Raw genomic sequence first — 26,433 nt, 5'->3', positions numbered from 1 at the left:
AAGAAAAAACGAGGGTAAGACACGAACAGGAGGTGAGGCCACAGCAGGACGCACATGTGTGAATGGCTCAGGTTTGGCGACCGATGCCCTGAGACGAGTGTATGGTAAGGAAACCTCTCTTTTGAGGCAAAAGAACTTTCCTTTATTAACATGCTAAACCCAACAATTCTGAAATACGATTTTCTCTACACTTAGAAAGACCTGTCAGCAGTCTGGTCCCCCCAAAATGTGGGCATGATGTTGGCTAAATGAAGGCAGGCTTGGTCACATTGTTCGGAAGGCTGTTTCCCAGACCGAAGCCATACAAGCCGGGATGCGTACACCGACTTCCGGGACAAACGGGGGTGCGCGAGTAGGAGCACACCGCCAGCGATGGGCAGGGCTGTGATCCTAGGTCAGCATCTGCGGTAATGCCAAATGGGCCTCTTCGTTATCCCTACATAATTTCAAAAACAGAGATCAACAATAAAGTGCGATGGAAAATCTACTTGATGGCAAAGTTCTTACTTGATGGCAAGTTCTTTTTTTTTTTTTCTTTTCTAGAAACTATTTGGGAAGCGCAAAAAGACACAATGGGAGAAAATCAAAGTTATCCCCAGGCAAGTAGGATTACCTTCATTTATTTGCTCTAAAGCACAGAATTTTCCAAAACAAAACTAACACCAGTCTCTAGATACACTTTTCCTTTCCAACTTGCTTTGTTCATGAAAGGCAGGGATTTTCCAACCTCAAAACTTACTACAGTAGGGGTCTTTTTTTCAGGTCACTTACTTCAAAGCAAACCAAACAAAAAACCAACCGCACTATTTCCATGCCCGTGCACTTTTCTACACAGTACATTTTATCTTCTAACGATATTTAACTAGTATCCACCGGTTCGCAGTCATCTTTCCAGAAAAAATATACAATATGCTTATCAAACAGATGTGTATGTAAGTTCTCATTTGACCTTCCTTGTTAATATCACACTTAGAGTTTACCTTCCTTAATGTATGGATGGAAAGTTAATTATCAATTTAATTAAGGCTGATCCATATCATGTGCCTGAATGTATATGCCGTGGAAAAGGACAGCCTGAAAAGCAATTACTTTGCATGGTCTTCTGGCATTTCACTGGTCTTCCGAACACAGTAAAGAAACGCTACTACTCGTTAATAAATCTGGATGGCAAATCAAACTTCTGGCGTAGGTCTTAGTTTCAAAGAACCAAGATTTATCTCTCCCTCCAAAGAGTGAGGATTGAAGAGACTGACATGCGTTAGGCTCACAAGCCGTTTACTCCATGATTGTCTTTAAAGGTCTTTTGCTATAAAAGCAAGCATTTATTTTCCAAACAATTTTAATATAGTCTGTATCTGCTTTAAGGATTCATCAATCTAATGGGTTACTGGTCCTATTTAAAAGTTTTATTCTAATAATTTTAATAATCATCTATTTCTCTTATTCTCTACAGAAAGGACAAAGGTCTGAGTGTGTAGAGTATTTATATGTTCGTAAGATGTTCTTCTCTGAAAATTAATGAGACTTCTAACTAAAAAGCAATTAAATTCAATTATTTAATGCTGACTACAAACAATTCAAAATTGCTTTTAGGTTAGTAAAATTATATTAATAAAAGAAATATGTATATGAAATTGAGATTAACAAATGAAGTATGAAATAAATACTCATGAGAATCATCAATTTATATCTTAGAAGCAATGAAGACAGACATTTTGAGTAGTATGAAATAGCCAGACACGATAAATAACCAAATGACAACAGGAGACAGGTTATTAAGAGAGAGACAGAGAAAGAGACAGAGAGACAGAGAGAGAGAGAGAGAGAGAGAGAGAGAGAAATCAAACTAAGAAAGGTTAGGCAGCAGTTTAAAAAAAAAAACTCCCCAAAACTGGAACACCAAGATGGGGCAGGGGAGGAGGGATTCTTTGGAAATATGATGTAGGTGTATTTCAAATATTCATTATAATGCTGCATGCTGCAAACACATATATTTTTGTGAAACTAAATATACACATACATGTGTACTTATACACAAAATTACTTTTACATGTATATACAATAAACTGACATCTACCCCTGAGTTTGGGGACTTTAAAACAAGGCAGGGGGTAAAGAAAACTTGACATAGTGCAATTTATTGTAGTGTTTCCATATTTTACCTTAGGGAAGAGCTACTCCTGGGGGGGGGGGGGCCTCTCAGAGGAGTGGTATGAGACATTAACTGAGAAGGAAAAATATCACTGTGCATTTGGTAATTATGAAATATGAAAAGTGAGACTGTTAATTCTATTAGCTGAATTTATAAATCATTCTGGCTCATCTTCATTCATGCATTACCTTGGCAGAAAAACCAGGTTTGAAGCCCCATTAGTTACAGGTATTACCTGAGAATGTATTTATCGGTATGCCTTCAAAAACAGTTTTTAAAGACAGATCGTGTGTTAGCCTTCGACAGTATTCCAGGGGCAAATGTGAGGGAGTAACTAAGTGTCCACACCTTCCCTTCCACCTCACTGGGTTACTAGCTTGCTCTCTCCTATCACGACTCAACCAAGGTCATAAAATCTGTTCGCGAGCACCATCAGGTCTGGTCATGGTTCTCATTTGTCTATTTTCGGGTCCTGGGGGTAGAAAAGCATAGCTTGGTCCACGTGCGGGCCACTGCTCGCGCCTGCGGCCTCCTGTGTTGTCTACCACTCTCAAAGGCCCGGCCACACTGCGGGGAAGCGGGCTGCTTTGCTCACACATACACAGAGATGCTGCACTTCTCTTCACAAGCTACCTTGAAGAATGAATGAGATGCACACTTAGCCATGTGAATGTGACAAATAGGTTTATGACCAGAAGTGAACTTTTGGAATCAAGGCTTTGAGACAACTAACCTTCAATAGTCACCTCAACTTCAGGGTCCTCACTTGTTTCTGAAGGGACATGCTGAGTAGAATCTTGAAAAAAATAAAATTCTAAAATGACATTCGTTATAAAGCACTTTCTATATGTTCCAACATTTTACTCATTTGTTACTCAAAAAGCAGCCTACTATATGAAATTTTACTGGCATTTGAATTCATCTCGCATTTGTTAGGTTAAAATACCTGACCCTTTTCATCGTAAACAGGGAGGAGAGAAAACAGAAAATAGGAAAACTCTGGAACACTATTTGATAATACCAAGTTACCTGCATCAATGGACTCAAAACACTCAGATTTTAGAGGAAGGAGATTATAATGGCATCCCTATTGCTTTCCTGCTGGAACTAGAAGATGCTGGGATAAAACCAAAGGCTTTTTTTCTCTTCTGTTGGCTATTTCCCCTCTTGTTTCCGAAGTCCTAGGAGGGGTTTATATGGTTAAATAAAACCACAATCAATCTTTTGCTTTGGGGACCCTCCTACCAAGCCAATGACTAGGACAAATGCATACAGGGCTCTATCCCCTACCTTTATATATGCAACATCCTTTTAAAACTTAGATACTTTATTTATAGTTGTTACTACACAAAACAAATGTACATCAGAATGTTAGTGCTAGAAAGCTCAGCTAGAGAGCATCACCATCAACTCTCTTTTCATTTTGCAAAGGTTGAGAGATTAATTGATTTGCCAAAGATTATGTTTACTTGTTAGTAGAGGAATAAAGACCAGAACCCAGGTATGACTCAACTCTGTTCATAGTGCAATGTCACAATAAAAATCTCAAACATCAAGTATTTCAAAGCCTAATATCTAATGACCAAATTGTGGACGATGAAGCAAGGCAGACTGCCTGAAGAAGCCGTGTACCATCTGTGTCCTGTACACAGGTATTTCACTGTTGCAAATATACCGCACATCTAAAACAGAGATTTTGTTACAAAGGAAACATCTAGTTACCTCCACCCGGTAAAACAGAAAAAAATTCATCCACATAATTTTCTATAAAAAGATCTCAAAAAGAAATGTAAAATATTGTTGAAAATGAGCATCTCGGTATCTCTGCAAGAAATGTTTCTCAGTTAGAAACGCTAATTCTAAAATTGAATTTGGAAAGCTTAGTCAACATTCCAGGGATCTTGGGATCTCCCTCTACTCAGGTGGAAATTCATGAATGATTTAAAAAAGTTAAATAAAAAAGCAAATATAAGGAATAAAAATTTACAGAATAGCCTCCCTTTTTATTCCAGGAAAAAAAAAAAAAAAAGACGTAACATGACCAGTTTATGAGAGAAATAATAATACTAAAACAAAATTCAGGTACCTCACACCTGTCATTTTCCTTGGGAGAAAGCTCTAAGAATTCTTTTGGAGCTATATAAACTGCTTAGAAATAGGAAGTCATTCTGCATGATAACAGTTTCAACTCAAGGTTGCAAGAATTTAAAAAGCTGTACCACAGTCAAATTTTCACTTAATGCTACGATCAAAGGAGGACTGGCTGGTAAACAGACAAAGGAGTTCCCCAGGGTAATTGTGGGTATAAAAATAAGCAGAGAGAAAATCCCTCCTCTATTAATCCTATGTGGAAATACTACCCTACTTAAAAAAACGGTACCATTAAATAATATGTTTAAGAATGAAATATCGACAGAAGCCAGTCATATTTTTAAGTCTAAAACATTGAAGTCACTCTTTCCTAAGAGATTCTTAATATGGCACAAGACGACCAGGAAAAAGGGCAGCATTTTGCAGCATGAAGAGTTTTACTTACCGCTTATGTTTTCATCCCCATATGCTTTATTATTCAATACAGTAAAAGATGTATATTACATCTTAGGACTAAAACAGTAAACCTGTTGGCTAAGAAGGCATACCAAAACAATCATCTTTTTGGTTCCCAATAAGGTGCTTGAAGGGTAATATTCTCTATAATAGAGAGCAAGCAATACAAATATAGAAAATTAAAAATCCCTTCATTTCTAACCTTCGGCCGGTACTTCCATTTCTGTTCCTTCATTGCCCTCGGAAGAATGATGGCTTCCTAAAGAGAAAATAAACCACATATACTAAACCAGTAAAAACTTACATTGGAAGAAGAGAAACTAGGTAACAGTGCAAATAATTTAAGACTTATCATACAACATATACAGACTGATTAAGTCTTTCGTAATTACAACAATGTGATCTAATTCAGAAAAACATGTAACACTTCTATTTGAAAGCACAAAAAATTATTTTAAAACATAGATAGATAAAGCAAACCTAAGTAACTTTGGGGATTTAATATTATTTACTGTAACTATACAATATAATTACTGGTAGATGTTGGAATTTGAGACCTAGAACAATTATGGTTCAAGGTACCATGCTCATCTGTCAATGACGCACACACAAAAACACAAATCTTTGTTCACAGCCTCTACTTAGTCTAGACAAACAAGTTCAGGTTTTGGTATACAATGTTTCCTGCTTTCCATTTTAACAATGTCGGAAGCTATGGAAACTAAATCCCCATCATTTAATCAAAGTTGTACTAAAAGGAAACTCGGAAGTTAAAATTTAAGACACTACCTTTAGTCTCAAAAGCATTTTAATTCAGGTAATATAATCTGCCTGCTTCTAAAAACTGGAACATAAAGCAATGTGTCAGGTTAGGCAGTCACAGGTAAACAGGCTCATCCTACAGAGTAGAAGTCTTACTCATAAATAGGAAAGAAGTAATCCACAACATTGGAGGGCCACTTAGGATTAATTGCCCGAACTGCCCCCCAGAATAGTCATCCTCTGTCCTGAAATGTCTGAGCTACGAATACGGAAAAGGCTGAAAATCACTGCCTTCATGTATTAATAAAACATAGTACCTAGGAGTAAGGAGAAACCACACAGGGAAAGGAAAATCCAATCTATTTTGTCATCCACTGATAGCTGAGCTGATACTTAAAAACATAGGTTTTAAGTATATTTTACCTTGATTTTTAGAGAGCATCGATTACACTTTCAAAAACTGCCAGTGTCCAGTATTTTTTAATTTCAAATGCCATACTAAGGTCAAATACTTTGGGTTTTTAAATGCCTAGCTTTCTGATGCCATAATTACTTAGGAGTCTTTTCCACTTACTCCATAGTATAAAAACTCACCTGAGCTCAAAATGCTAGGCTAATCTACACATCTAGAGCCACAAATTATTCTTTAATTAACTTTTCAACTATGCTTTCTCAACACAGTCCCAACCTCCAAGGAGCCCTGGGTTCTCTGACGGTAAAGTCAAAGAAAACTAAGGTGTAAGGTCAAAGGATAATGGAGCAGAGAGCAGCATTTAAAAATGCAGGGTGGTTAAAGGATAAGGAGTTAAGGTGGTCGTTCCACCCTATACTACAAGAGGGCAGGTCAACAATGATTCTACGTGTCCTTTCTGGTTTTGCTTTTGTTTTTTGGTTTTTTTTTTTTAATCTGAAATAAGCAATTACATTGACATAAAACAAAAAAAAAAAAAAAAAAAGGAAAAAAAGGAAAGAAATCCCACCCAAAGAATAGATAAAAGTAAAAGCCATCACAAATAGCCTATGATCATCAAGTTAGGGCACTCTATACAACAATTCCCAGAAAAGTATTCAAGTAGCAAACTTTGGGATTCATTTACAAAGTGGCATTTCACAATCTTTCTAAAAACTAAGAATCAACATGACCTTATCGATATTTACATTCCTAACTACACAATAAAAACCTTATTTCTGACTATTCTGATATAAGGTATAAATGTGTACTTTACCTTAAATATGAAAGTGTGTCATGTACCCATTTCGAGATTCATTACTAGATTCACAAAAGGGAAAATTGGTTTTGAAAAATTGTTGCTTGTGAAGTTCATTTATGTTTAAAAAAAAGGCCAATACATTTTTTTCCTTTTCCATTTAGAAAAGTAACAATACAGATAAAATACTAAAACACAGTCTGTGCAATATAAAGAACATAACATGAGAACAGTATGTGGGAAAACAGAAGTGAAGAGGTTATACCTTGTAAAGACTTCGAAAGGGGGAGTTTGTCATCAACATCATCAGTTTCGGAAGGGCCTGCTTTGGAATACAAAGATAATACTTCAAAAGTAATCCCAAAAATGTATTTTGGGTCACTTGAGCAAACGAATTTGGGTGAGTGAGATGGAATAATACAGCCTTTTCATGAACAACAACAACAAAAAGGCAAAATGAAAAAAAAAATGACAAAACGAGTGGCATCGGCTTATGGTCTTACTGAATGGAAAAGGTGTGCTCAGATAAATTTGTTATATAGACAGTCCAAAGTAATTTTGAAAATGACCAGACATATGGATCGAATGGGAATGACAGGTCTCAAATGGCAGACATGGGTTTGTCTAAACAGTACAAGGTTGGTTTGTAACAGCAAACTGCAACTTTTATACTTCATACAGGTTTTAAGTGCAGGTTTATCTTATAAGGTGTATTTCTTCCTTCCTTTACAAGTATTTGCTTAATCTTTTGTCATGCTGAAGAAAACTGCAGAATCAAATTGTTATATCTTCCTTAGAATCTCTAGAATCACGTAATTAAAATACCAGTAAGCTTGAATGTCCACTGAAACAGAAACATGACAAGCTAAGTTATTAACTCAGAATTCCGTCTTTCCTGCAGGCCCGTAGGATTCTAACAACTTCACACTGTTCTTTCCAATTATAAATGTAGGAAGTATTCTGAGTTAACTAAACATTCACATAATGCTATAAACATTTTGATGATATATTACACATAGGAACAAGCTTGTTAGTGATAAGAGTAATCAATCTAAAACAGAGAACAAAACATTGTGTTTTTAATGGCTACTTAAAATAGGGTTCGTGTATTAAAATGAATACAAACCACTTCACTATCTCTGAGTATGAACTGGATAGTACCCTAAGACTTTTGAAAGGTGTCGCTAACGAAGAAGCAGCTTCACAAAGCACCAAACTAAGCAAAGAAACAATTTCCTAGAAAATGCACAAACTGTATTTGGAATTTCAACTAAGAGCAAGAGGCTGAATGAAAGAGACTTGAATTCAAATGCCAGATTCACTGCTTCCCAGTCAAGTGTTCCTGGGTAAAAAATACACAGAAAATAATTAAATCATAACTAAGGTTGCTGCTTGACCTGTAAGCATAGCTTTAGCTGTTTTTTCACAAGTTTGGTTTTGCAGTATTCTCAGTAATGCTCTGTTCTGTTCCAAGATTTTAAAAGTAAGGTCCTCTTTAACACAAAGTACATTTTTGTAGGATTTTCAATGTATAGGATTTCTATCTTTTAAATAACCTGTTTACTCTGGATTTCTAATTTTACTAATTAGACTACGTACAGAGAATTTAAGATTATCTGTGATCTGCGAATCACAAGATTGTCTGTGAACAAATCCATTTTTGTAAAAGATCCACGCTTTGTAAATTTATCTGCTGGGTGAATTCTATATGTGCATATCAATTGGCTTATCTTTCCAAACTGCAGAATGCAAATATTCTATTTATCATCTATAATAAGTATTCGTTGGCACATGATGTCTCAGTTATCAATGGCCACTTGTTGGAATCTCCCACATGAATGTAGATCTAAAAATTTATTACAGTTGGGTCAATTCTTTATTTTTATTTTAATTTTGAGCTATAATGTAAGGGATGTATGAATTAATGACCACTATATCAACTCAGTGAATTATAACTATCCATTATCATGTAGTCTAACTTTGTTTTTTTTTTTTTTTAATTTTTTTTTTTTTAACATTTGTTTATTTTTGAGACAGAGAGAGACAGAGCATGAATGCGGGAGGGTCAGAGAGAGAGGGAGACACAGAATCTGAAACAGGCTCCAGGCTCCGAGCTGTCAGCACAGAGCCCGACACGGGGCTTGAACTCACGGACGTGAGATCATGACCTGGGCTGAAGTCAGACGCTCAACCGACTGAGCCACCCAGGCGCCCCTCATGTAGTCTAACTTTGTATACCTGTTACTTTTTTCTTTTTCGGCCTCAAATCAATATTGCTAAGCTGGATTTTGGGTGGTTCCGATTTGCCCAGTATGACTTCACAGATCACTATACCTTCACATCACCTATGAAGTTCGTTGCATTTTAGCTCTGTATGTTTTAACAGCACATATTTGGGTTTTCTTCATTGTAAAATACGCAGCCTACTTCACCCTCACACTCAAAACGCTGGTTGTGACTACCCAGCATGAAATCAAACATTCCTACTGCTCACACCTGAACACCACTATCCTGGGGAAAGACTGGTAAGTACACAGAGATATGTCCTAGCCTATCTTTTTTTTTTTTTGTCCTAGCCAAAAATTATGGAAGAAAACACGTATGTGAAAGAATGAACCACAGCATAATTACACAATGTAGTATCACAACAATACTATTAAATCTCTAGGTGACGAGTAAATCTCAAAAACTCACACTGAATGAGGGACACACAAGAACACGTACGTACCAATATATACAGTACGACACCATCTGTGTCAAACTTAAAAAACTAAGAAAATACTATGTGTAAGATGCATGCTCACACAGACACTTTTGTGGGAACAGCTATGCAGTAAAGGCATAAAATCTTTATTCGTAAGGACAACCTTCAACTTCAAGAAAATGGTTAACTCAGAAGAATAGAAAAGAAAGCAGAAGGGCACCTGGGTGGCTCTCAGGTCATGATCTAACGGTTCCTGAGATCAAGCCCCGTGCTGGGCTCTGTGCTGACAGCACGGAGCTTGCTTGGGATTCTCGCTCTCCTCTCTCTGCCCCTCCCCCTTCTTGTTGCACGCGCACTTGCTTACTCTCTCGAGATAAAGAAATAAACATTAAAAAAAAAAAAAGAAATGGAAATTTGGGACACATATTAACATGTTATATACTGGTGTGTTTTGAGGGGTGGGGAGGAAAATGATGAAATAGTAAAGATTCTATAAACCTTGGCAGATGTATGTTATGTGTGTACATTTCAATATTTTATTTAAAAAGAAAGCATTTTGGGGCGCCTGGGTGGCGCAGTCGGTTGAGCGTCCGACTTCAGCCAGGTCACGATCTCACGGTCCGTGAGTTCGAGCCCCGCGTCAGGCTCTGGGCTGATGGCTCAGAGCCTGGAGCCTGTTTCCGATTCTGTGTCTCCCTGTCTCTGCCCCTCCCCCATTCATGCTCTGTCTCTCTCTGTCCCTCCAAAAATAAACGTTGAAAAAAAAATTAAAAAAAATAAAAAGAAAGCATTTTAGAGATACAATGCAGCAATGCAAATAACTGATCTATAAGCATACCCAACAACATGGCTCACAAATTTTAGGTTTTATGTAAGAACCCTAAAACAACAGTATGTGCAAAAGGATTCCATTTATGTGAAATACAGAACCAGACAAAACTAATCCAAGTTCTTACAGGTCAGAAGAAGGGTTACCACTGGAAGGGGGTTGCCTGGAAAGGAGCCGCAAGGAAGGAGCTTCTAGTAATGATCCTGGCACCTAAAAAAAGCCCCCTCAGAAAGCATGAAAGGAGAAACAGATCAGGAGGCAGGTGGAGATCTCAGAACTGTATCCCTGACGGAAAGAGCAGTCAGAAACAGCAGTAAGGCTAACAGACCTAGACGACTCTCAGCCACCTTAACAAAGTTTAAACAGAAGTGAACTGAAAATCAGTAACAGAAAGATATCTGAAAGTCCATAAGTATGTGGACGTTAAAACTACACACTTCTGGGGCACCTGGGTGGCTCAATCAGCTGAGCGTCCGACTTCGGCTCCAGTCATCATCTCACAGTTTGTGAGTTCGAGCCCCATGTCGGGCTTGCTGCTGTCAGCACAGAGCCTGCTTCGGATCCTCTGTCTCCCTCTCTGCCCCTCCCCTGCTCACACTCTCAAAAATCAATAAACACTAAAAAAAATTTTTTCCAAACCCTACACACTTCTTCCACTATGATCTACATACTGGGCATCTACCTCCCCCAAAAATATAAGAACACTAATTCAAAGGGATACATGCACCACTATGTTTGCTGCTGCATTACTTACAGCAGCCAAATTATGAAACAGTCCACATGCCCATCGACTGCTGAATGGATAAAGAATATGTGCAGGGCTCCTGGTGGCTCAGTCGGTTAAGCATCCGACTTGAGCTCAGGTCATGATCTCGTGGTTCCTGAGTTCGAACTCCACATTGGGCTCTCTGCTATCAGCGTGCAGCCTGCTTCGAATCCTCTGCCTCTCTCTGCCCCTCCCCTATTTGCGTTCTCTCTCTCTCAAAAATATATAAACGTTTAAAAAAAAAAAAAGAATACATGGAATATAGCTACAATGGAGTACTATCCAGCTATCAAAAGGAATGAACTCTTGCCATTTGCAACAACATGGTGGGAGCTGGAGTGTATAATGCTAAGCAAAATAAGCCACAGAGAAAGATGAAAACCTTGTTTCCACTCATATGTGAAATTTAACAAACAAAACCTTAAGAACCAAAACAGAAAGGGACGCCTGGGTGGCTCAGTCGGTTGGGTGTCCGACTTCGGCTCAGGTCATGATCTTGCGGTTCGTGAGTTCGAGCCCCGCGTCGGGCTCTGTGCTGACAGCTTGGAGCCTGGAGCCTGCTTCGGATTCTGTGTTTCCCTCTCTCTCTGCCCCCCCCCTGCTCATGCTCTGTCTTTCTCTGTCTCAAAAATAAATAAAACATTAAAAAAAATTAAAAAAAAAAAAGAACCAAAACAAATGAACACGGGAAAAAAGAGTGATAAATCAAGGAACAGACTCTTCTTTTAAAAAAAAAATGTTTATTTATTTATTTTGGGAGAGAGTACGAGTGAGTAGGGGAGGGGCAGAGAGAGAATCCCAAGCAGGCTCTGCAATGTCAGCGCAGAGCCCATCACAGGGCTCGACCCACTAACTGTGAGATCGTGACCTGAGCCCAAATCAAGAGTAGGATGCTTAACCAAGTGAGCCACCTGGGCGCCCGCAAGAAAGATGCTTAACCATAGAGAACACACTGATGGTTGCCAGGGGTGGAGGTGGGTGGGGATTAAGGGGGATTAAGGAGGGCACCTGTAGTGATGAGCACTGGGTGTTGTATGAAGTGTTGAATCGTTATATTGTATGTTAACTGTTACTATATTTAAATTAAAATTTAAAAAATAGCTACACACTATGGAAAAACCATAGAACAGAGAGGAAAAATGGATTTTTTTTTTTTTTTTTTTTTAAGAGAGAGAGCAAGCACAAAAGCAGAAGAGAGTGGCAGAGGGAGAGAGAGAGAGAAGAATCTCAAGCAGGCTCCACACTCAGTGTCGAGCCCGACATGGGCTTAATCTCATGACCCTGGAACCATGACCTGAGCCGAAATCAAGATTCAGAAGCTCAACCGACTGAGCCACCCAGATGCCTCGGTAAAAGCTGGATCTTTGAGAAAAATGAAAACATTTGAGAAAGCTCTAGAGCTGGACCAATGGTTCTCCACTGGTAGTGACCGTGTCCCCATTCCCCTGGGAGTGAATATATCCTATAACATTTTTGATTGTTACAACTAAGGAAATGCTTCTGGTATCTAGTGGGTAAAAGGCCAGGGAGGTCTGCTAAACATTCTACAATATAGAGACAGCATAAGAAAGATACCAACGACAATGCACTGTTTGCTCAAAATGTAAATATTGACATCTTGAGAAAGCTTGAGCTAGAGCAACCAAGAAAAAAAGACACAAATTACAAAATTGGCAACGAGAGGGACATCACTATAGACTTTGCAAATAGTAAAATTTAAAAAACACTACTTAAAGTAAAGTAGACAAATTCCCGGAGATATAAACTGCCACAGCTCAATCAAGAGGAAATACATAACCTGAACAATCCTGTAACTATTAAAATACATTTAAAAACTGGGGCGCCTGGGTGGCGCAGTCGGTTAAGCGTCCGACTTCAGCCAGGTCACGATCTCGCGGTCCGGGAGTTCGAGCCCCGCATCGGGCTCTGGGCTGATGGCTCGGAGCCTGGAGCCTGTTTCCGATTCTGTGTCTCCCTCTCTCTCTGCCCCTCCCCCGTTCATGCTCTGTCTCCCTCTGTCCCAAAAATAAATAAACGTTGAAAAAAAAAAAAATTTATAAAATACATTTAAAAACTAAAAAATAGACTGAACTTGGGCGCCTGGGTGGCTCAGTCAGTTAAGCGTCCGACTTTGCCTCAGGTCATGATCTCATGGTTCGTGGGTTCGAGCCCCACATCGGGCTCTGTGCTGACAGCTCGGAGACTGGAGCCTGCTTTGGAGTCTGTGTCTCCCTCTCTCTCTGCCCCTCCCCCACTCATGCTCTGTCTCTCAAAAATAAACATTGAAAAAAAAAAAACTTTGTTTAAAAAAACAAAAAACAAAGACCAAGCTTAAAAATTTTCCATTATGGAAACCAAAGGTCTAGGTAGCTTCACCGGCAATTTGACCAAACAAGAACAGAACAATACCAATTCTACCAAAAAACTCTTCCAATATATCACTTCCCAATTTGTTTTATTGAGGCCAATATTACCAAAACCAAATAAATACATTTACCAGAAATCATCTAGTATCTCTTAATAACAATCAATAATACATAAAAAAGAATACATTATAACCAAGCAGGATTTATTACCCCAGTAATCCGTGGCTGGTTTTAACAAGTGAAAATTAATATCAACTACCAGTTTAACAGACTAAACAAGAAAACCCTATATAATCATCAAGGGACACAGATAAGACCTTCTACAAATTCAACATCCAATAATCATAAAAACTCTTCCCAAACTCTGAACACAAGAGAACTTCCTCAAACGGATGAAGGGCACCTACCAAAACCCCACAGCTATCATATTGAAAGATTTCCTTCTAAAATTGTGAACAGGGTAGGGATGTCTCCTCTCACTACTCCTATTCAGCTACTAGAGGGTCCCAGACAGTGCAATTACACAAGGAGAGGAAATGGAAGAAATAACACCATCGACCTACAAAGTCCCAAAGATTTTACCAAAAAGTTGCTAGAACCAGTAAGTCATTTTTAACGACATCACAAGATACAAGGTCAGTATGTGAAAATCAATTATAGTTCGATGTATTGGCCATAGTTGGAACCTGAAATGCAAAAGAACAGTAGCATTTACAGTAACACCAAAACCCATTAAATACTTAGGTATGCAATCTCACAAACTGTGCACAATAGGATCTCTATGCTGAAAACAAAGCACTGATGAAAGAAATCTAGTAAAAGCTAAATAGCTAAGAAATATAAACCATGCTCATGAATCAGAAGACTGGATACTAAGATACTCAACCCAATTAGCTGTATAGATTCAGCATAATCACTATTAAAATCCCTATAATTTTTTGATCACCAGGCTGATTTTGAAATTTATATGAAAAGATAAAGGACCTATAATAGGCAAAATAATTTTTAAAAAGGAGAACAATTTTGTAGGACACTCACAATCCGAATTCATAACTTACTATAAGCTGTAGTACCCAACACAATGTGATTTTGGCAAAAGGATACACAGAGACCAACGTAACAGAACATACAGAGATGTAAAGGAAATGCAGTGGAGAAAAGTTTTTTCAACAAATGGTGCTGGAAAAAGCGGACCACATAAGAATTAGACCTAAACTGATGAAGACCTAAAGGTAAAACTACCGATTTTTCATAAAGCATAGATGAAAATCGGTGACTTTGGGTCAAAGATTTCTTACCTACGATATTTAAGGACAATCCATACAATGAGGGGGGTGGGGATCAATAAACTGGACTTCATCAAATTGAACTATTTGTAAATCATCTCCCACAGGACTTTTATTCAGAGTATACTTTTACACAGAATATACAAACTCAATTACTCAGAAAAACGTCCACATTGCGTGGACTAGATCTCTCAGCTTGCTAGCTCCTACCTTCTTCAACTGTACTGAAGATACTATCATTTCAAACAATCTTTCCCTCTAAAGCATCAGATTTCCAACTCTTACTTCTCAGGCATCACCTTTAAATCACTCACACTCACAATCTCAAAAGGGAACATACTCGTGGCGGAGAATAACAAGTTGCTCGACAGGCAATACCAAAGACAGAGGCAGACTTTTTATTTTAAAAATTAAACATAATCTGCATACAAAAAGACTATTTTATTAAATAGTTTTTATTAAATAAATTAAACTTATTAAATTAATACACATGTATTAGTAAGGTACCAAGAACTCCATTTATAAAGGCTAAATATTTTCCAAAATTTTAACTGTTTAATTAAAAACCCATAGAATTATCTCAATCTTCTAGCCATGTGATTACTAATGTCAAAAGCAATCAAGTGTCCAAAACTGACAAATAAAAATAATGATATTCACTATGAAATGGTTAAATGTATGTTTACAGATAGTCACATGATTACAAATCAGAATAAATTTTTCATTAAACTTTTACAATGCTCCAGAACTGATGAGGGCTTATCTTGTTAAATGAGCTACAACTATTAGGCGAATACAAATTACAACTGAAATGAGGTCTCAGGAGACGACCACTGAAATGGTTAAAAAGAGAAGACTGACCGGACAGGTGTCGGCAAGGACGTAAACAACTAGGAACTACTTGGACGCTGCTGGTGGCAATGTAAAAAGAGTACAAGCACTGTGCAAAAATGGTTTCGCAGTTTCTTACGAAGTTAAATACCTACCATGTGTCCCAGTTATTCCATTTCTAGAAATCTACTCAGGAGAAATGAAGGAATATTTCCACACAACAATTTGCACACAAAAGTTCACAGCAACTTTGTCTTTAATAGCCCCCAAAAGTAGAAACAACCAAAATGTCCATCAACAAACAAAGGGATAAACCTGTGGGGCAGCCAAGCAATGGAATTAGCTACTGATACATGCAACACTGGGGGTAAATTACAAAACAATTATGTAGAATCAAAGAAGGCACACCCCATCCCGACAAAACAGTACATACTTGATAAGGATTCCACTTATACAAAGTCCTAAATGACAGAAACTAAGCTAAAATGACAGAAAACAGATCAGTGGTTGGCGGGGGAGGGCAGTGATTATAATAGAACACAAGGAAACGTGAGGGTTATAGAAATCTCATTTCGAGTGCAGTGAAAAAAGTTTTACCCGAACGTAAAGACAACAAAACTAATCAAGTTTTATACTTTAAATACTTTAATGTATTTTATGCAGCCATAAACACAAAACTGACTATAAAATATCAAAAACGTTCTTCTAAACTAAAATCCAATAATGTGTGAAAGCATGCTGCGTACTGTGAAACTACAGCCTTCCATTCCTCCCTAAAGAAGCAAGCCAAAAGATATGGAACAAAGTGACCAATAACAGCTAATACTTACTAATGTCTTACCTTTTACAGATTTTTAAGATAAGGATAATGCTTATACGGGTATTTTGTGTTGCACAAACAGAGCCACCCAAGGTTCAGAAGACCTCTTGGGTCTCCCAAATAATACTAGAAATTGGAACTGAATTCTAAATTGTGCCCCAACTTTTGCTTGTCCTTTTAAGAATATCAATGGCTATTTTACATTTCTGCTGTAGATTACTTATCTCACTGCCACATTTTTGAAATCTATTTTATTGTAGTGATCAATCATAAGCACGCATGCCAGTCAGACAAGCAAGAAGTATTTAAGGAGTTCAGACAATCAATAAATTTGAATTTTAACCGCTGATAACTTTTGGAAAGAAAACCTGTATTAATAGTATTACCTTGAATGTTATATTGATAGTAATCAGGATCTTCTGATTCTTCCTTTACTGTCACAGCTGCCATTTCCAGGGAAATACCTACAAAAGAAAATGACATTATTTTATTACACTTTAGGGAATTACACTTTACAGTGTAAAGTGTATTATTACACTTTAGGGAATGCAGTTAGATGGTGTAGGAAAATCTCTTCTGTCCTAAAATAGTACAGAACAGAAGTGAAAGAACAGTGAAGGAACTAGTGAAAGGACAGAAGTTCGCTAGGTAGCTAAGGGACAAAAATCACCTAAAACCCAACCTACACAACGTTGTAATTATGACTCATTTTCTGGGATTACTTGCTGCTAACTTTTTTTCTCTGACATTCTTATCTTTGGAATTGGAGAACATCAGTCCCACTCTCTTTTCACTCAACATTAAAAATGCTTTTACAGGGGCACCCAGCTGGCTCACTCAGGAGAGCATACGACTACTGATCTCATGGTCTTGAGTTCAAGCCCCACACTGGGCGTAGAGCTTACAGAAGGAAGGAAGGAAGGAAGGAAGGAAGGAAGGGAGGGAGGGAGGAAGGGAGGGAGGGAGGGAGGGAGGGAGGAAGGAAGGAAAGAAATAGATAGATCTTTTACCAACCACTGAAAAGCACTTAGTCATCAGTTATAATAAGTCACTACTCTGCAGTTAAGGTGGCATAATTTTAAACCATTTTAATAAGATACATAGATTTTTTTATCCTAATAAATCCCTTTATTAACAAGGGTACAAAATACACCTTTCGCATAATGCCTTGCCTACAATGAGGACAGATCATCTGGCATGGGCCTTCGTGGCTAGACATGAAGGAGCACACACGGTCCAATTCCACATGCAGGAAAGCCAACCACAACCATACAGTCCTCTGATCAACTTCATACTGAGCCGGTGCTACGTGACTTGAGAAGTTTGCATGTAATTTTTTCAACTGCAGAAAACAGCTCAAAAAGAGCTAGCCCGACGTACTAGAGGACACCTACCCCTAACGCAACAGGACATTACCGATGAGAAACTGATTTGCTTCCCACGACGGCGACAGGGAACATGTCTGAAACCGCTCAGATTCTACAGGCTCTTTACCACACGAGTGGTCATCAGCAAAGGTTAAGAGGAAATCACAGCAAACAAAAAAGGCAGATCCACTGGGGATTTAGACCCTTCAGGAATGAAGGTCTGGGTCGCCTCAACCAGGGAAAGGTCAAGAACCTTACCAGCTAAGGTCCTGACCGAAGGCAAAGAAAGAAATACAATATAATGGGTCATGGATCAGGAAGGTGTGGATTTTTGTGACAAGTTGTTGAAATGTGGACACTATACGTATTTTCTTCCTTGTTAGGAGTGTTTCTTTCTGCAAACACATGTATCTGGATATACCAACTGTTCTCTCTTCTCCTCTGCATTGTTATTTTACAGAAGTTTTGTTAGGTTTCCTTTGCCACTTAGCCTTTAGAAAAAAAGAATGTTCAAATAGGTTGAGCGTGAATGTGAGACCTAAGTAAGACAGCTCAGGAGAGGACATTAATCAGTCTCCCAGAGAAGGGGACAGGAACTGCTAGAACACTGGAACTCCTCATTTTGGGGAGAGAGCAAAAGTGGAGGAGTCTGTAGGAAGGGCAGCTACACGCTATGAGACGGAAACAGTTGTCCTTTTGTTCCAAGGAAGCCCAAATATGTAGGGGCGGGTGTGGATGAGCAGCCACAGGGGCAGCAGCCAGTGCGGTCACTGAGCTGCTGTCCCAGTTCCAGACACCCTCCCCGACTCTGCGGGAGTCTGGACCGCAAACCGGTGGGGCTCCTTGCAAAACTCCCCAGGGAACGCACCAGGGAGGAGGCTGTGAGGCCAGAGATGAGAAAACCAACCCGCGACTTCCTTTCGGCTCCTCGTCTGCGTCTCGTTCCAGTCAGGGTCACTCACCGCTGGCACCCTCCTTCAATCTGACACCTCCCATAGCAAGAGCAAGACCCCCTGGAAAATTCTTCCGACCCTAGCAGGACCGGTTTTCACACGTCACCTCAGACAGCAGTACCATCCCACAGCCTCCCACCTCAGAAGGCAAAATGAAGACTTTAGGGTGGCAGCCAGCTCCTCGAGTCGTAACTTACAGGGCTCCTTAGCTACTCCTTCTAATACAAAGTTAATCATTAGTTAACCTTTACATTAAATTGTCTCCATTCAAGAAATATAGAAGAAATAAGTAAGGGGTGCCTGGGGGGCTCGGTCGGTTAAGCCTCCAACTCTTTTCATTTCAGTTCAGGTCACCATCTCACCGTCTGGAGATCAAGTCCTGTATCATCAGGATCTGCACCGAGCGTGGACCCTGCTTGGGATTCTCTGTCTCTGTCTCTGTCTCTCTCTCAATCTGTGCCTCCCACAACCGCACGGGCTCTCTCTCTCTCTCTCTCTCAAAATAAATAAATAAACATTAAAAAAAATTAAAAATGGAAATATTAAAAGAAATTGCAGCATAAATTAAGAACATAAAGATACAAAGTACAAGGAGAAAAAAGAAACCCCTAGAATAGCAGTGCTATTATATCCCCAAAGATGGTTAAAGAATTCAGTAAACTACAATCTTTCTCAATTCAGCACATTTATCTTTAGATACAAACTATTCAGGAGATGACTCTGAATAAAAGAGAGAAAACAATTTGCAAAATGATGATTTAGGTGCAATCAACTAAAAGCTAAACAGAAAACTGAGGTTTCCTGTGGCATGAAAAACAACAACAAAAAGCCTTCTGTAAAACAATGCAACAGATTCGAATACTTCCTCCCAATAAAGACATTCAACACTACCACTTTTGCAGATCTCCCCAAAAAACGAACACTCGGCCTGTCTGCACCACACACAAAAGCTGTCCCCGCCCCACGCACACACGCAGGCACAATTAACACAGCTTCCCCTTTCCCCAACTATTCACCCCAAATGCCATTAGAGGGCACTGAGCAAGGCAGACAGCGGCACGGGGCGGTTCAGTGCAGCAGGGTGGGCCGGCTGAGTGAGAAGTGTACTCACACGAAGGGCAGGGGAAGTGAGGGCCTCAGGAGACCCAGGCTGATAAGAGGGTAGGCAGGGCTGCGGACAGCCTGACAAGGAACGTCAGAGCGGGAGTCCGGGCAGGACAGTGACATGGGTTAGACATGGGTTAGACAACAGGACATGGGTCAAATGAAGAAAATAGACTAAGGACTCTCATCGGAACAGAGGGATATGGAAAACCCCTTGGGATGTTAAGAGAACAGAAGATGTGGGCATGAAACACTATAGCTGTAAATGCATGTATGTATATATTTTTGTGTACACAAACTCCCCCCACACACGGATTCTTAAGCTGCGTCCACTGGGAAGCAGTAACCTCCCAATGGCAATGGACGCACCTCCCACCAAGATACTGACATCTTGAGATCATTCTCCTCAGAAAGGACCCGGGGTTTCTTGGAATGGTTGACCCTAGGGCTGGATTAGAGAAAGTTCGAGGAACCTTGACCACCTTGTACTGCAAGAAAGGAAGTTCTGAAAAATTATGGCGAGGGGCGTCTGGGTGGCTCAGTCGATAAAGCATGCAACTCTTTTTTTTTTTTTTTTTTTTTTTAATGTTTATTTATTTATTTTTGAGAGACAGAGAAAGAGAGCACAAGCAGGGGAGGGGCAGAGAGACAAAGAGACACAGAATCCAAAGCAGGCTCCAGGCTCTGAGCTGTCAGCACAGAGCCCGACCCAGGGCTTGAACCCACAAACTGTGAGATCATGACCTGAGCTGAAGTTGGATGCTTAACCTACTGAGCCTCCCAGGAGCCCCAGGCATGCAATTCTTGATCTCGGGATTGTGAGTTCCAACCCCACATTGGGTGTAGAGATTACTTAAAAAGAAAATCTTAAAGAAATAATAAAATAAAATAAATAGTACGAAATACCAAAGCATCATCTGTAAGAAAGCAACAATTTTTAAACCTGTGGCACCTGGGTAGCTCAGTCAGTTGAGCATCCCTTTTGGGATCAGGTCATGATCTCGTGGTTTGTGAGTTCGAGCCCCGCATCAGGCTATGTGCTGACAGCATGGAGCCTGCTTGGGATTCTGTCTCCTATCTCCCTCTCTCTCTGTGTGCCCTTACCCTGCTCACTCACACACACCCTTTCTTTCTCTCTCTCTCTCAAAAATAAATTAATTAAAAAAAAAAAAAAAGAACTTTTAAATCTGTTTCTCCCTGTTCTTTGCGGCGTATGAGCAGAATGTTTGCCATCTGCTAGTTGACTTCATCTTTCTTGGACTTTTATCTACATTTCCTTAACTAGACTTAGCATTTTCCCTTGCTTCTACAATCTTTGATCGTTTGTTTTTTGGATTAGCTCTTTGTAAGTCAAATACAACAAGGTTTGTCATTTGTCTTGCAAACAGCCATTCCCTGTGTCTCACATGTGCTTTGACACATTTTGGCTGACCTTGTCATCCTTAATTTTTAATTCTTTCTTACTCAAACGTATTGCTTAGAAATCACTCAAAGGACTACTAATTTTTTTTCTAAAGGCTTTAATTCAAAACTCTTATTATATCTGGAATTCTTTACAAAGTCACATCAAACTATCGGTATTTTGTTTTCCGTTTTCTAGTTGATTCTCTGGTGTTCTACATTCATAATCACATGTACAAGTCAATGGTGCCCTCCACTTTCTAATTACTTACACCTCATACTTGTACTGGTTTGTACTAGAATTCTGGTAAGAAACTGGTGAAAAGGTGCCTCTCTGTTTTACAAAGAGTGCTTCTGGTAGTTCACTATTAAACACAATGATGGAGGGGGTGTCTGACTTCGGCTCAGGTCATGATCTCATGGTCTGGGGGGTTCCAGGCCCACACAGGGGTCTGCGCTGACGAAGTCTGTCTCCCTCTCTCTCTGCCCCTCCCCCACTCACACTCCGGCTCTGTTTCTCTCTCTCAAAAATACATACACATTAAAAAAAAATTCAACACAATGATGGGCTGGCATTTACAATTATGTATGACAGCCTGACACATCAGGTTAAGGATTTCCGCTGCCTTTTTATCATCTACTCAGATGATATATTATTTCTGGTTATTTCAGTAACATGAGAAAGGGAGTTCAGAGATTTTCTAATCTCATCCTTACGTTCCTAAGTGAATTTTAAGTCTGAAATTCACTGCACAAGGTAATTTGTTTTTAAAGACTTTTTTTCTTTTTTTAAGTAATCTTTCTACCTAACGTGGGACTTGAACTTACAAGCCTGAGATCAAGAGCGGCACACTGTAACAGCTGAGCCAGCCAGGAGCCCAGGATAATTTTTTAACCAACTTGGGAGGATGGTAAAAGCCCCACAATGACAGGTTCTGCAAGCGTGAATGTGGATGTGACAAAACTGACAAACGGCTTCCATCCCCTGCAGGAGATCAGTCTGAAGATGTCACTTTTTAGCAATGATACAAAACTGCATTTTACACAATTGAAATTTTTGGACCCCAGCTATAGCTGACGCTCAGGTTATAGTTTACGTATGTCTTCAATACGAAAAAGCAGTAAATGTCCATTTTTTGTTGCCAATCACCAAAGCTAATTATTAAATATATTCTTAGTAATAATACAATGATCTTTTATTTATTTATTTATTTTTATTAAAAAAATTTTTAACGTTTATTTATTTTTGAGACAGAGAGAGACAGAGCATGAACGGGGGAGGGTCAGAGAGAGAGGGAGACACAGAATCTGAAACAGGCTCCAGGCTCTGAGGTGTCAGCACAGAGCCCGACGCGGGGCTGGAACTCACGGACCGCGAGATCATGACCTGAGCCGAAGTCGGACGCTTAACCGACTGAGCCACCCAGGCGCCCCTACAATGATCTTTTTAAAGCTATGTATTATTTATTAGAAGATATTTTAAAAAATGGGGGGAGCACCCGGGCGGCTCAGTCAGTTGAGCATCCAACCTCAGCTCAGGTCATGATCTCACAGCTCATGAGTCTGAGACCCACGCTGGGCTCACTGCTCTCAGCCTGTCAGCACAGGGCCTGCACAGATCCTCTGTCCCTCTGTCTGCCCCTCCCCCGCTTGTGTTCCCCCCCAAACAAATAAAAAATAATAAAGTTATGTATTATTTTTAAACACAAGGTTGCTGTCATTCATAGAACCAGAGTAACAAAAAATCCTAACAATAAAATTGTCATCAAGTGAGGAAGAGCTGTATGTCTTATAAACAGGCAGAACCACCTGAGCCCTAGAAATGGGACATGGGAAGAAGCAAACGTTAATTGAAATATCCAAGACCATGCTCAGTTCTGAAAGTACTCGAACAATAAAAATCAACTTAAATATATGGTAAAAGTGGGAAAGGGAAAAAAAAAAAGTATTGAAGATAGTAAAAAAATTATATCCTCATTTTCCATATGTTAACAGATAATAAAACCAAACCTAAAAACGACAGGAGATAGAGTGTACTATTGGTCTAAGACTGGGGGGGTGCATCTGAGTTCAAGGAAACAGAACTGAAGGCACAGAAGTACACCTGGTCACATGCTGTCTGACAGGTGCTGAGGCGATCCAACGAAGAAACGAGAGCTTTTCAACAGATGCTGGGGCGGCAGGGTAGTCCGCACACAAAAGGATGAAATCAGACCCTTCCCTTCCCTTCCAACAAGCACAATGAACTCAAAACAGATCTTAGGCTTAAACATAAGAGTTAAAACTACACAATTCCAGAAAAATGCAGTAAGTGAGAAATTCTTCATGACCTCAAGTTAGACAAAGATTTTAGGTTTCCTAGGGGTAACACCCAAAGTAAAAGTGATTAAAGAAAAATCTGAAAAACTGAACTGCATCAAAATCAAAGCAGTTTTAAGGCTTCAAAGGATACCGTTAAGCAAATGAAAAGACAAGCCAGAGTAGAAAAATATATTTGCAAAACATTATTTCTAATTTCAAAAATCCAGAATATATAAAAGAACTCTAATAAGTAAGAATTAAAAAAGAAAGAGGAAAAAAAAAAGGAGAAAGAAAAAAGAACGAAATCTTGCCATTTGTGACAACATGGATGGACGTAGAGGGTATTATGTTACGTGAAATAAGTCAGAAAGACAAATACCATATGATTTCACTTCTATGTGGAACTAAAAAACAAAACAAATGAGTAACAAAAAACCAACCAGACTCAAATAGAGAGAACAAACTGTTGACTGCCATAGCAGAGTTGAATCAGGAGATGGGCAAAATAGGTGAAAAAGATTAAAAGGTACAAACAGTTATAAAATACACACGTCATTGTGACAAAAAGTACAGTATAGGGAATATAGTCAATATTATAATAAGGTTGTATGGTGACAGATGGGGACTATATTGAATAATGTATGGAAGTATCGAATCACTATGTTGTACACCCTAAACTAGTAACACAGTATGTCAACTCTACTTCAATAATAAATAAATAGATAACCAAAAAGAAAAAAAAAAAAAAAAACATAATTAAAGAACAAGCAAGGGGCGCCTGGGTGGCTCAGTCGGTTAAGCGTCCGACTTCAGCTCAGGTCACAATCTCGCGGTCCGTGAGTTCGAGCCCTGCATCGGGCTCTGGGCTGATGGCTCAGAGCCTGGAGCCTGCTTCCGATTCTGTGTCTCCCTCTCTCCGCCCCTCCCCTATTCATGCTCTGTCTCTCTCTGTCTCGAAAAATAAATAAACGTTAAAAAAAAAAAAAAAAGAACAAGCAAAAGAATTAAAAAGACATTTCATCAAAGGTAATATATGAATAGCTAATGAGCACATCAAATGATGTCCAACATCATTAGGAAAACGCAATTAAATGTGTTCTGTTTGTTTGTTTTTTACTGTTTGTTTATTTCTGAGAGAGACAGAACATGAGTTGGGGGGGATGGGGGACAGACAGAGAGGGAGACAGAATCCAAAGGAGGCTCCAGGCTCCGAGCTGTCAGCACAGAGCCTGACGCGGGGCTCGAACTCACAGACCACGAGATCCTGATCTGAGCTGAAGTCGGACACTCAACCGACTGAGCCACCTAGGCGCCCCAGGAAAATGCAATTAAAACCACAATTCTAGGACATTCTGAAAAAAGGAAAATGATGAAGACAGTAAAAAGATCAGTGATGGATGACCAGGTGTTAGAGAAGACAGACGGAAGAACAGGCAGAGGACAGGGGAGTTTTAGAGCAGTAGTACTATTCTGTATACTACAGTGCGGGATAACATTCATCATACAGTTATCAAAACCCACAGAATGCACAAGACTGAACGCTAATGTAAACTAAGGAGTTTGGGTAATAATGGTTCATCATTTTTAATACCAATCTGACGCAGGGTATTAATAGTTTGGGGGGGGAGGTATTGCTATGTATGTGTGGGGGTAGAAGATACATGGAAACACTCTCTGTACTTTCGTTCAATTGTTGTGAACCTAATAAAACTGCTCTAAAAATAAAATACCTATTTACAAGTGCACAAACAAAAAAATAAACCCCACACCCATACACAATGAGACACCACTTCATATTCACTAGAATTGCTATACTCAAAAAAGAGAGACAATACCATGTGTTGCCCAAGATATGGAGAAAGTGAAACCTCCAAACACTGCTGCTAAGAACATGCAGCCACTTGGGAAAAGAATTTGCCAGCTGCTTAACTAGTTAGGCACAGAGTTACCACAGGATGAGCAATTCACTCCTGGGTATCTACCCAAGGGAAATGAAGACATTTTTTCTACACGAAGACAAATAGGAGTATTCCTAACCATCCATGTTATTCGAGACAGCCAAAAAATGGAAACAACTCAAATGCCCGCCAAACGGTAAATGGATAAAGAAACGGTAGTATATCCATACAATGGAGTAACATTCAGGTATGAACCCTACAACTATTGTCGAAGATGATGCGGAGCAAAAGAATCAAAATGCAGAACACCACATATTGTATGATTCCATTCATAGGAAATGTCCAGCTAAGCCTACAAAACCCAAAAAGTAGACTAATGGTGGGAACAGGGCTTCTATTTGGGCACCAGCTTTCCATTTAGGATGACAGAAATGTTCCAAAATTAGACTGTGGCAATAACTGCAAAACTCTATAGATGTGCTCAACACCACTGAATCTTATACTTTAGGGCAGGTGAATTCAGTGGCACGTAAACTGTATCTCAATAAAGCTATCCAAAACTATCTATATAGAATAACCCTAAAAGCATGACATTTAAAAATAAGGAATTCAGGGGTGCCTGGGTGGCTCAGCTGGTTAAACACATGACTTAGGCTCAGGTCCTGAGCTCAAGCCTCACATCAAGCTCCCTCTTGTCAGCACAGAGCCTGCTTTGGATCCTTGTCTGCCTCCCTCTTTCTGCCCCTTTCCCCCACTCATGCTCACCCTCCTTCTAAAATAAATAAATGTTAAAAAATAAAATAAAATAAGGAATTCAACACTCAAACCAGCCTAGAGTTAAAAGCAGTCTCCTTGGAGGGCAGAAGCAAGAGTGCAGGGGAGAAGGGACAGTAAGAGGACATTTGATGGGTTTGTATAAAACGCACTGTAGAACCAGCTGACATTTTACACTATTATTCCTATATAACTGGGGGGAAAACCTAATAACAAATTTTGCTTACAAATGGGTAATTAGCAACAAACTTCTGGGTAACACTTAGTAACTCAACTTTTTAGGTGTTAAGCATAATATGTGCTAACACTTAAGAAATCATGTCACCGGTGGAATAAATTTGTTCTGTCTGCTTCTCATCAAAGC

At 39.3% G+C, this 26,433-nt stretch overlaps 1 protein-coding gene across 6 annotated transcripts in view; it reads right to left on the bottom strand.

Moving 5' to 3' along the window:
* Window positions 1–26,433, bottom strand: part of GTF2I (general transcription factor IIi) — a 109,648-nt gene that overhangs the window by 43,047 nt on the left and 40,168 nt on the right. Inside the window, exons 9-12 of one of the 6 annotated variants that reach the window (XM_047838488.1) lie at window positions 16,658–16,735; window positions 6,935–6,994; window positions 4,902–4,958; window positions 2,886–2,948 (exon numbers count right to left, since the gene is read on the bottom strand). In XM_047838488.1, the coding sequence (XP_047694444.1) occupies window positions 2,886–2,948; window positions 4,902–4,958; window positions 6,935–6,994; window positions 16,658–16,735 (258 nt within the window). The remainder of the gene's footprint in view (window positions 1–2,885; window positions 2,949–4,901; window positions 4,959–6,934; window positions 6,995–16,657; window positions 16,736–26,433) is intronic. The other 5 variants (XM_047838489.1, XM_047838491.1, XM_047838493.1 and 2 more) reach the window with 5 other exon arrangements.

Source organism: Prionailurus viverrinus, chromosome E3, assembly GCF_022837055.1.
Source record: "Prionailurus viverrinus isolate Anna chromosome E3, UM_Priviv_1.0, whole genome shotgun sequence".
Lineage (NCBI taxonomy): Eukaryota > Metazoa > Chordata > Mammalia > Carnivora > Felidae > Prionailurus > Prionailurus viverrinus.
The sequence above is the reverse complement of the archived record's forward strand: the minus strand, read 5'-3'. Positions and strand labels throughout refer to the sequence as shown.